The sequence below is a fragment of the Chenopodium album genome, chromosome 21 (assembly GCF_948465745.1).
Source record: "Chenopodium album chromosome 21, dcCheAlbu1.1, whole genome shotgun sequence".
In the NCBI taxonomy this organism is placed as follows: domain Eukaryota; kingdom Viridiplantae; phylum Streptophyta; class Magnoliopsida; order Caryophyllales; family Amaranthaceae; genus Chenopodium; species Chenopodium album.
The window spans coordinates 458,893-471,124 of record NC_137854.1 but is presented as its reverse complement, the minus strand read 5'-3'; the positions used below and the strand labels follow the sequence as shown (position 1 = coordinate 471,124).

The 12,232-nt window shown below is 38.0% G+C and overlaps 1 protein-coding gene and 1 pseudogene across 1 annotated transcript; both read left to right on the top strand.

Annotated features, from left to right (window-relative positions):
• Positions 1-372: 372 nt before the first annotated feature.
• Positions 373-11,986, top strand: LOC145602387 (uncharacterized). Its single transcript, XM_081658581.1, has 18 exons — positions 373-448; positions 690-781; positions 1,219-1,257; positions 1,361-1,414; positions 1,768-1,842; positions 3,890-3,955; positions 4,061-4,103; positions 4,206-4,251; positions 9,438-9,531; positions 9,620-9,672; positions 9,837-9,921; positions 10,053-10,155; positions 10,224-10,316; positions 10,412-10,478; positions 10,808-10,874; positions 10,976-11,029; positions 11,483-11,650; positions 11,770-11,986. Exons 1-17 carry the CDS (start codon positions 382-384, stop codon positions 11,588-11,590), a joined length of 1,206 nt encoding a protein of 401 aa, XP_081514707.1. The 5' UTR covers positions 373-381; the 3' UTR covers positions 11,591-11,650; positions 11,770-11,986.
• On the top strand, positions 7,026-8,511 carry LOC145603324 (18S ribosomal RNA; annotated as a pseudogene).
• Positions 11,987-12,232: the final 246 nt, after the last annotated feature.

The window sequence follows — 12,232 nt, the reverse complement described above, 5'->3', positions numbered from 1 at the left end:
TCTTTGATTTCATACTGCAATCAAATTGTTATGATGTTGATAAATTCGAATTCAAGAATAATTCTGTCCCCAAAATATAAGAATTAAAAATTTGAAGTAATGAACAATTGCTCTCTTTCTGCAATTAGATTATTGAATTATTAGATTGAATTTAAACAATTTGCCATTAGCAATTCGTTGACAATCGCAAGGGGTTGAATTGTGAGGGTTTAAAGTTTGATTTCTGTGATTCTTATTACTTGTTCCTGAGCTTTTGTTTCTTATACTGCTTATGATTTTATAGGAAGCAGTGTAATAATGTTCATAATCTCATGTTATTAATTATTATGGTTATGCTGCTCAAATTTTTTTTTGTTAGGTGGGTCTATAATTTGTTAATAGATGTTGAGCTCAGGGAGTGTCTTTGATAGTATCACCGCGCCTCGATTAATTATGTTGGCCACCCTAGGTATGTGTTCTAAATGTCTATTAATAGGGTTTTTGTTGATTCTAGTGTATGTTTGGGTTACACCCAATTTGCTTATGCTTTTGGCTTGGTTGGTTTCTTGCTTAGTGATCAATCACCTCACCTAATTGTAATCATATAGTTAATTTTTTCTCTGTTCAATGGTAATCTGTTCTTAAAGTGAAGAAGTACTATTTCATTTTCATTATTCATTTACAATCTCTTCTTCTTATTGGTGGATCAGTTGTACTATCATGGGTGGTTGGAGTTGCCTCTGTGGCAGTGCCGAGTTCTAATTGCTATGCTCTTGATAATTCCAGCCACATTGTTGATTTTGTATCCTTCATCTTTTGGTATTACTGATTCGACAGATGGTTCTATTGTTAATATATCACTAATTTATCCATACATTGACGTGCTGTTAAAACCTAGAATGATAGCATGAATTTGGTAGACTTCTTATCATTGCAGGGTGTTTCTTTCTTAAATTAATCGATACTGTCAACTGCTTACACTGAAATAATCTAAGTTTGATGATGTTGTGTTGCTAATTCTACTGTATTAGTATATAGTATCAATGATTTCAAGGCTTCACCCTTTTATTCCTCTTTCTAGACCTCACTATTGGGTGAATCCTAACAAGATGTTGTCTTGCTGGGAGATTGAGTCTGTAAAGTGAGTGCAGTTTTTGCATTGCAGTGGTGATGATTTATTTTACTGCAATCTCTACTTTTCAGATATTTTCAAACTATTTGTCCTTAACCATTTCTCAGACAAGCTGGAAAGGACATCTCTTTGAGTATGAGGGAAAGGTCTGTTTTTAGTTGCTCATCTCATCTGTGTAATGAACCATGACAAATACTGATTTTCTGTTTGGTGCTTAATGATTTGTCTTTTGTCTTTACCTCCATGCAGGAGTCAGACTTGGTTGTTCGATTTTGCAAAGACGTGGAGAGCAGATCACAAACAGTAATCTACTGAGCTATTAGATTTATCTTTACTAAAAAACTTTATGCCACTTCAGTTCAGTGTCATGTCTTCATTCCTATAACTTTTGGCTTATTAATTCAAATTAAACTACATTAAAAATGTAAATACAAGAGCGGACTTAATGGAATTGGTCCAAGCAAATGTCTCATAATGTGACTTAAGATGGTTGTAGATTTCTTTAGATTCATACCGTGCTGTGTAGTTTGTAAGCATATGCCTCAGAGGCTGCTTTGTCTTTTATTACATAAATACAATACATTTATACATGGCTGCAGATCAATCACTTTCCAGAATTTGTACTCACCTCCCCACCCCCTCCTTTTTGTTTGCAGGGATATGTTGATTTTGGCCGTTTTGATACATATAACCATTTTGTTGCTGGCTCTGGACGTGTCAACTTTGTTCAAGTAATCCTTGACTTTTTGGGCTCTGCATTTTTTTATTTTCCTGTTTAATCGGAGAAAAAGACCAATCTTAAAATGCATAAATAATAATAATGTTTTGTTCAGAACCATTAAACTGAAATTGGTTGTTACAATGTTTTAGTACAATATTATCATAGGAGATATTCATTTTGTCAATTTACTGATTACTTCAATCGAGAATTCTCAATTTTCGGTTTAAAACATTCTCTACATTTGAGCTGTATTATAATTGGTTTAAAACATTCTCTACGTTTGAGCTGTATTATAATTGGTTTAAAACATTATCTACGTTTGAGCTGTATTATAATTATTATCTTTGCCGATGGAAATAAGTTTTCAAGAAAAATGCTCTGGTCAGCCTCCCAATATTGAAGTAGAGTGTTAGTCAAGTTTCAGTGCTTATAATTGTTTTGAGCAGATCATCAGAAAAACAGGTGCTTTATTTTATCCATTGTTACCATAGGTCAAGCTGGGGTTTTTTTTCTTATCAAAGGCAATAACCGAAGAGAATAGAAAGCGGTAGAAAGAGAAAGAACTGCAGTTGCCTGTAAGCATATGATGCCCAGCCAAGAAGCAAAGCATAGGTGCTGCGCAAGGCATCAGCAAAAATACCTCATACTTAAAAAAACGCCAATATATGGCCATAGAAGGTAGCATTTTGACTCATCTTAGGGGCATTTTTAGTGAGGCACTGCATGAGCATGAGCATGAGCCTAGGAAGGTAAGACCTTGCAAGACCAAGGTATGCGAACTAAGACATGATTTCAAGGGGTGTGAATTCATGGGTCAAGGTATGAATTAGATGGTTCCGGTCACTAAATAGGCCTTGGGAAGAATGGGAAGCCCTCGATGTCTAATTTTTTCGGTTGATGAAATGTTCTCCAAAGGCTAAATTAAAGGCTATAATTCATAAGATCGGACCATTTATGGAGATTTTGGTACTAGTGTTGAAGATAAGATAATGGTGGGGGATGCTATTCAAGGTCATAAAAGGTTGTTTGGAACCATATGTACTCACTAGTCGTTCATATAATGATATAATAATTTAGGATAACCTTGAGTCAACGAAAAAAGGTGTGCATGTAATTGGCTAATAGTTTAGAGGCAAAGTAAATAGTCTCCAACCACCTAAGTGGCATCCCGAGGTTTCATGGGGTTTATGAGAAACACCTTGTCCTCTATTCTTGATGGGTCCGTGTAAGTCTAAATTTCTCCAAAATTGAAGGCTGTAATACACGATTTTAAATCAATTTTGGAAAATTTTCCAAAATTAAAGTGGATGTAAGGAGTGTCTCCTGAGTTCATTAAAGTTGGTTTGGAAGCATAGCATGTATACCAATAGGTCTCTAAAGTCCACTAGAAATTAGATTTAAGATTGAATATTAACTTTCTTTACTGACAAGTTGGCAACTCTTTTGGATCAAAAATAGAATACAGCTGTTTCTTAGTATAAGTAGGGTGGGACTGAAAGTGCAGCTAAATATAAACAAGCCTTAATTTAAAATCTTATGGTGCATGTATTCTTCTTTTGTTTTACGAATGATTCTGATGCACTCTTACGTTATTCCATTTTTGGTGTTTTTTGTTTCATACATTCCTTCACTGTTGGTCAGATTGTTGGTTTCGTTAACCGTGATAATTGCTTCATTGGCTTTGAATGTTCATCACTCTGACTGGCCAAGGTGAATATACATGGACATTTTATGGTGAATGGACATGATAACACTAGTATTAGCATAGTATCGGTTCTGTTATGTGGCACCTTAATGATGTAACTCTCCCCAAAGGAAGTTCATTTAGTTCTTTTAATTTTCCCCGTCTGGTTTTGGGGTAGGGTGGGGGTGAGGTTGCTGACCAAAGATGTAAAATTGGCTGTATACCGTAGAGGGATGGGTTGCTACGTTGCTTCCATTCAGTTATTGGCTGACCATTCTAATCTCCCCAAGTCCCCCCTCTACCCCCCCCCCCCCCTTTTCCTGTATGCCTTCCCATATGAATTACTTGTTTCAATTCTTTACAATTTGTCCAGGGATTCTATGAGGGTGATCTCATGAATTGTGAGCAAAGTTATAACAAATTGGGGCACACGGCTCAGGTTAGCCATTCAGGCATACACCCCGAAGTGGGCGCATAACTTTGTTTGTGTCTCTTGATATTTATTCTTGTTATTGTTTGTTACATTTTCTTCTATTCTCTTTAGGTAAATATCATATGTGGAAGTTGTTTGAGCAGACAGTGTAAAGGTTATAAACTGGATGTATATGTACCATACTTTGATTTGTTACTTTATCTTTGAGGCTTTATTCACAGCTGACAACATTTTCTGTATTATCATTACATCTCAGGTGAACTTGGATGTATATGCAGTGTTACACATGAATCATCTTGCAGGTAATGCTACATAAAAAGTTTTTTCTTAATCGTCTTTGGAATCTAGCACATTTTTGGTCCTCCAGAAAAGATCAACAAGATGTCTTCTTGGCCTTATTTTGTCATAACATGTCATATAGTACTTGCCACCATGCCATGCGGAATTTTCAGCTTTGAAAGACATTTAGGTCATTAGGTGTATCAGGACATTGAGATGTGTTTTAAATATGGATGTGTGGGAACACTGAATGGGATAAAATTAGGAATGGACTATTTGGAAGGAAGTTGGAGGAAAAAATTATTTAGAACTAATTGTGTCAGTTTAGGCATGTGAGTCAGAAACTAGAAGATGCAGCAGTCAGGATCATAGGGATCTTAACAGAAGCCAAGGAGACCACAAATGACTTTGATGGAGGGATATAGGTGCATTATGAAGAAATTGGGCTTACATGAGCACTCAAAATGGCACGTTGCACTTGATAGAATGGCATGGTGCACTCGACACTTGTTAGAATGGCATTGAGGGAGAGGGTCTTGGTAGATGCCTATTGGAAATAAAATATTGGTATATGTGGCCAACTACAATCACTGGAATTAAGGAAAAGAATATCATATTGTCTATAGCAATATTGTTTTATGTCTACTGTTTGGTCTTTGTGGTAATATAGTCTTCCTAGTGTCTGCTCTAGATCTATGTCGTTATGAACAATAATGCTCCTTTGGTTTTCTTTTGATTTACCTGTTATCTTAGACTGTTGTTCCTAGGAGAATTGAGTGGGTGTAAGAATAAGATGGATAAAGGGTAAGATAGTAAAGTGTGTTCGCTCATATAAACAGAAAAAAAAAGGGTCCGTATTTTGGAAAACGAGGTTAGCGATGCATCTCGTATGTTCAACAATGCTAAGTACGGGATTAAGACAAGTCACAAAGCCTAAGTGTTGGGATGTTGGATGGTACAAGAGGCCATGTGGCATGCGCTAACAAGACGTGCACCCAAGGACAAGGCTTATCGGGCACTATTTACGACCCCTAAGGGCCTCAAGACATGATGATTAAGGATGAATTAGATGGTTCTGGGACTCCCAAAACCCTTTTGGAACCCTTGGAAGTACTTGGATGCATTATCTCGCCCGGTGAAAAAATGATATACGGAAGGCTATAATACACGAAATCGGAGCGATTTAGGAGGTGTTGGGACCCGGTGTCGAAATTTCACGGAACATTACGGGATGCATCCCGGGGTTATATAATATTGTTTCCACCCATATATGACCATTATCCGGCTACGTACAGGCCCCGTGAAAGCTTATAGCCAATACAAGAGGCGTGTATGCAAACGAGTAAATTGGTCGTTTTAAGGCAAATTGGATGGTTCCACTCACCCAATTGGACTCTTGGAGGGTATTAGGGACCATGGTAAATATCTGGGCAATTTTTATTTCCAGACGAAAAAGGTCAAAAAAAATTCCAAAATTGAAGGCTATAATCCACGCTTTTTGAGGTTACGGGGCCCGGTGGTGAAAAGTCTTGAGACCATAGGGGATACATTTTAGGGTCATATAATGTTGTTTGGAACCATATATGACCATTATATGTAGTCATAAATGTCCGTGGTGTAGGCTTGAGTTCACAAAATCGGTGTAAGTTTCAAACGGGTAAATTGACTGTTTAAAGGCATGTTGGATGGTTGCATCCACCCAAATAGACTCCCAGGGAGTATTAGGGTCCATGGTAAGCATCTCGGCAATTTTTATTTCCGGGTCAAAATAACTGGAAAATTGTCCGAAATTGAAGGCTATAATACACGATATCGGATCAATTTTTGACAATTTTTCAAAAAATGAACTGAATGTGTTGGATGACTCTTGGGGTCATATAAGGAGGTTTGAAACCATAAGACATTGATAAAGATGTCCATAAAGTACCAAGAATGAGTTTTGACTCTATTTTTGAAATTCATCAAATATAGGGATGTCATGTAAGTGTAATAATATGACGTGAATTGACTATAATGATGTCATATATATATATATAATGATGTCATATAGGTATATTAAAGTGATGTGACTTAATTATAATGATGTCATGAAAGTATATATGAAGTGATGTGACTTGACTATAAAGATGTCATATTATGAAAATAAATTTTTAATGTTGTGATGTCATAATATGACATGACGTGACAATAATGATGTCATAAAAGTATAATTATGCTATATAAGTGATGTAATATGGGTAAAATAGTGATGTGATGTACCCATATAATAGTTATGTGATTTGACAATAGTAATGGAAATGAACACATTATATGATATGTTGATTGATTTGACAATAGTGTGTGTTAACGATTGGAATTGTTGTTTTCACGTTTTACGGTGCTAGTTGAGGGATTCCAACGAATTTTTGCAGCCATATTTGTGGTTGTGGGTTGTGCGCTCGGCATTTCTCGACATAGTGGTACGGAACACGTGTGAGTAGTGATCGATTTTTTTAGTTGGCGGGCTCCATGCTTGTGCATCGAACCGCACGCTGATAAACCTCTTTAGTGTTTGCTCCAATGCGGTAAGCCTTGGGGGAGGTATGCTTTTCTGTGTTTAATTCCTAATGACGGTATTGATGTCCATGTAAATCTTTTGTTTCCGCCTGACATCCTTTTGGGTGTTTGGTGGACCTTGTAGCTAGGTCCGTCCTCCAATCTTGACGGCGAAAATCAAGCGTTGTTCGTCAGGTGTACGGTCTCTAGTTGTGCCCCGGGATGCAGAATGTTGAGGGGGAATGGGCGTTCATTCGTCACATACCTAATTCAGCGTTTTACGCTAAGCACGAACGATGTCCATGGACGAGTTGACTCTCCCAGTTAAAAGGGAGAGCTCATGCGTGCCGGTGTCGAAGTCGAATGGCTCATTAAATAAGTTATAGTTTGTTTGATGGTACCTGCTACTCGAATAACCATAGTAATACTAGAGCTAATATGTGCAACAAACCCCGACTTCAAGAAGGGATGCATTTATTAGATAAAAGGTCAACGCGGGCTACTCTGATGATTCATGATAACTCGACGGATCGCACGGCCTTTGCGCCGGCGACGCATCATTCAATAGCGTATATTTAAGTTGTTGCAGTTGAAAAGCTTGTAGTTGGACCTTGGGGTGGTACGACCGGTCCGCCTTTTAGTGTGCACCGGTCGTCTGCCTCTTTCGTCGGCGATGTGCTCCTGGCCTTAACTTGGCAGGTCGTGCCTCCGTTACTTTGAAGAAATTAGAGTGCTTAAAGCAAGCCTACGCTTTGTATACATTAGCATGGGATAACATTATAGGATTCCGGTTCTATTGTGTTGGCCTTCGGGATCGGATTAATGATTAACAGGGACAGTTGGAGCATTCGTATTTCATAGTCAGAGGTGAAATTCTTGGATTTATGAAAGACGAACAACTGCGAAAGCATTTGCCAAGGATGTTTTCATTGATCAAGAACGAAAGTTGGGGGCTCGAAGACGATCGAATACCTAACTAGTCTCAACCATAAACGATGTCGACCAGGGATCGGCGGATGTTACTTTTAGGACGTCGCCGACACCTTATGATAAATCAAAGTTTTTGGGTTCTGGGGGGAGTATGGTCGCAAGGCTGAAACTTAAAGGAATTGACACAAGGGCACCACCAGGAGTGGAGCCTGCGGCTTAATTTGACTCAACACGGGGAAACTTACCAAGTCAGAGAGAGTGAGAGCTCTTTCTTGATTCTATGGGTGGTGGTGCATGGCCGTTCTTAGTTGGTGAAGTGATTTGTCTGGTTAATTCTGTTAACGAATGAGACCTGAGCCTGCTAACTAACTATGCGGAGGTATACCTTCGCAACTAGCTTCTTAGAGGAACTATGGCCTTTTAGGCCACGGAAGTTTGAGGCAATAACAGATCTGTGATGCCCTTAGATGTTCAGGGCCGCACGCTCGCTACATTGATGTATTCAACGAGTCTATAGCCTTGAGGTCCGAGTAATCTTTGAAATTTCATCGTGATGGGGATAGATCATTGCAATTGTTGGTCTTCAACGAGGAATTCTTAGTAAGCGCGAGTCATCAGCTCGCGTTGACTATGTCTCTGCCCTTTGTACACACTGCCCTTCGCTCCTACCGATTGAATGGTCTGGTGAAGTGTTCGGATTGCGGCGACGTGGGTGGTTCGCCGTCGGCGACGTCGCGAGAAGTTCACTAAACCTTATCATTTAGAGGAAGGAGAAGTCGTAACAAGGTTTCCGTAGTGAACCTGCGGAAAAATCATTGTCGAAACCTGCCCCAGCAAAGCGACCAAAGAACATGTTTATCATGAACGGGGATGTGGCGAAAGCCCCATCCCTAAGCTGGGAAGGTACTAAGATGACACACCTCAAAAATGGAAAGTGGGTACATCATAAAAGAGGAGTATTTTATCATTTGGTAGAATCTATTTACATTAGCGCTTGTTTGGTTCATTTTATTTTAACTTATTTTGTATTAAGCACAAATAAATTTTAAAATTTGTTTAGGGGAGAAAAAAAAAAAAAAAAAGATAAGTTTGGCAGAATAAATTCTTTTTTTTCCATACAATTTAAGATGAAGATATTATGTAATCTTTATCTTTCTTCCTCTCCTCCCTCTGTTGCACAATCACTCTGCCTCCCTCCCCCCCCCCCCCCCCCCCCCTCTCTCTTTTTTCCTCCATCTACTTCAGATACATCAGCTGTATACTTGTATCATGCATTCATGTTAATCAATTGAAAAGGAACCCGGGGAGGAAGAAGGGGGGGGGGGGGAATGGATACTATATTGATTTTCTCTGATATATACTTAGTTTTTATTCCTTTTATCAGTTTATTCTGACATTCTTATTAAACTGTCAAATTCTTGCAGTAGGTATACTAAATGTCTTTATTTGTTTTCTGGTTGTCCACCAATCATATTTTCGTCAACTCAAGAAGTTATTATACTACTTTACCCTGCATTTTTTTTCATTAATGGTACCATATCATAAAATCCAACCTATGCTTAATGCGTTTTCATACCTAATGCTAGAAATTGGTTACCATATCTAGAGCCATAGATGAGTAAAATTGATGGTTGAGACACCTGATTGTGGTCTATATTATTGCGATAGCTTGCTACTTCTATTCTGACTATTGCTGGAGACATGAACTTTTCTGATTATATGTTTACTGGTTGCAATTTGCAAGAGTTATTGTGGAACTTGCTATTCCTTGTGAGAAACGTGGTCCACGGGTTTTTGAAGGATTCACTATTGGGTTTCATCCACGGTCATGGGAAATTGTAAGAAACTTGTCATACTTTTGCAAATTCAAATACGGAGTACCCTTTCCCATAACTGATCTGATCGATGAATACACTGGAATGTCAGGTCTACAATGGCATGACCCAACCTGGTTTTGAGAAGTCTCACAATGAATTCCGGTAAGATCTCTTATGAGAAATATGATGTAGCTTGCACTTACTGATGATTCTATATTTTAGTTGTAATGTGTAATGCTTTAGGCTAATGATGCTATTTTGGGTTGCCTGAGGCTCTCTTTCCACTACTATATGAGACTGATACTGTTGATTTGTCTGTCTTGCAGCTTTAGTACTGAACAGACTCGTGTTACCCTTCATATGACTGCAGTTGCATCTCTCTCAAATTTGGTGCAAAAACCAACTGCAAAGGTGATTTTTCCCCCTTATTATACTGAGACTTGTGCGACACTGCTACCAATCAACAAGAGCTTCCCTTATGGTCAAAGAAACAAATTCAAGAATATTGATTGCTGATGTAGTGCATCCTCTCATATCATCAGGTACTCCCGCAGAATGGCCTAGAAGTTCACCTATCTGGCTCTGGTGCTTCTGGAACTCCCCCAACAACTTTGTCACCAACTGTTTTGACTGTAGATTGGACATGTATGGCTGCATTTTGTGCATTGTATGTATTGAGGGAAAGTATTGTCTAAACTTTTAAATGACTACAGGTAAAAAGGTACACACTACTCCTTATGAAGTGGAAATTACTATTCCTGTGGAGAATTATGATCCAGTCAAGTTCACACTTACAAAAATTTGCGGTAAGATCATCTGTTCAATTGTGTTACTGAAATTGAAGGAGCAAGCTATAACTCCTTTGACATGAAAAACTTTGTTCAATTTTGAAATTTTGCAGATCACAAACAAGATAATGGGAAAGAGACAACGAAAGGATGGGCTATATTTGGAATCTTATCTTGCATGTATGCAATCTATGTTTCTATTTTTGCTAGCCTTTTCATTTTGATGGTTGTCTTAAGATACTGTGAAATTTTAGCAAATTTGTATTATGATTGACTGCAAGGTCCGCGTCCCCTTCCTCATCTTAATAGAAGATATATAAAAAATCAAAGCATAGCATATTATGAATTATCACTTGCTCTGTGCAGTAATTTTTTCCAAGAATTTAGAACATATTGTGCAAGATTTTGAGGTTTCTATCCTGTTACATGCATAAAGATATACCTCCTTTTTGGTTTTTTTCACGTTTTCCTCTATTTGACATTTGTTCCTTCTGGGCTTTCTTGAGCAGATTCTTCGTTACACTTACCCTGTTCTGCTGTGGTGGATTTATTTATAAATCACGGGCACAAAATCAGGTATGATCTTGTGTGGTGTGTCCTGTAAGCCGAACTTTGAGTATTCAACCTCTCATATTGCATTAAGTCTGCACCATCCTCATTATGAATAATTCTTGCAGCATGGGCTTGATGCATTGCCAGGGATGACCTATTTATCAGCATTCTTACAAACTGTAAGTTCTGAGCGTCCATACTCCCAATTTCTTTCTATAATTATAGTAGACAGGATGGTCCGATGGGTGGGACTAAGAAGTTATGGATGCTGGCCCAAAATTACTTCCTGAATATAGGTGGGCACCTTGAGCAGTGTGGTTACCCGTTACAGTGTCAAGTATAGGTGGATGTCCTAGGATCAGAGTTGGCTTTGTCTTTCAAGTTTTATGAATTTTGCTTGGTTTAAGGTGTTTAGTGCTGCCCTGTTATCTTATTGTAGCACGAGGAGAAATTAATTCAAAATGGCTATTTGATTGCAAAATTGGACATGCCAATAATCCTTTTGCCACAGAATTGTCTGCTTTGCATATACAGTACATAATAATTTTGATTTCTAATTTTCTGTTATATACTGACTTTGACTGAGACATATTTTGTCATTGTGTTTCCTATTTGTTTATTTGTGATGATAGGTGTCCGGAGGAGGTCAGGGTTACCAAAGAGCAGAAGAGAGTAACAATCCCTTCATCCCTGCTGCTCAAGGAACTGGAAGGACTGAGGTCAGATATGGTTCCATTTAGATGTACATACTCTATGTCCAAAGCAAAGCAAACATGATGACAAGGATCTGTTTTGTTGAGGTATGAGCTACACATACAATCTTCTTCTTTCACCCTCCACCTCTACCCACCCGCAGAAAAACACCTTCGGGTTTACAAAAAAGTAAAAGAAAAAATTTTGAAGGACAATTAATTTGCAGGTTTCAGTGTCAGCTTAGCACATTTGAATTTCAGTCACGAGCCATTGATAATGACGATTACTGCATGCAACTGCTGCTTAAATGCTGAAAATTGACTTTCTACTGCGTTTGGCAAAAGTTTTGTTTGACCTGTTTTAGCTTACTTTATGGTTACGGGTGCTATATTTTACGATCATTGGTTCAGAGAATGAATTACAGTTTACAGCATTTATTTGGTCATGACATGTAGTGTTTAACACTGGGCTACTGACTTCTAACAACTTTTTTATTTAGTTATAGGAACAAACCACATGAAATTATTTGATTTGTTTATATTTTCTTAGTGATGTACTGACGTACTGTTCTCTCTCCCCTTCAAGTTCTTTCTGAAGACTTGTTTCTGATTAAGATGAAAAACAAAGCTTAAGACGTGGTAAAGATAGTATTTAAAACAAAAGGGAGACCTAGCAACTTAAAATGCAAA

What these genes read in the sequence shown, in the direction of transcription:
- LOC145602387 (XM_081658581.1), top strand. Translation starts at nt 382, where the DNA reads ATGTTGAGCTCAGGGAGTGTCTTTGATAGTATCACCGCGCCTCGATTA. An exon ending in TCTTTGAGTATGAGGGAAAG is followed by an intron (nt 1,258 to 1,360) that starts GTCTGTTTTTAG and finishes ACCTCCATGCAG; the next exon opens with GAGTCAGACTTGGTTGTTCG. An exon ending in TTTGAGCAGACAGTGTAAAG is followed by an intron (nt 4,104 to 4,205) that starts GTTATAAACTGG and finishes ATTACATCTCAG; the next exon opens with GTGAACTTGGATGTATATGC.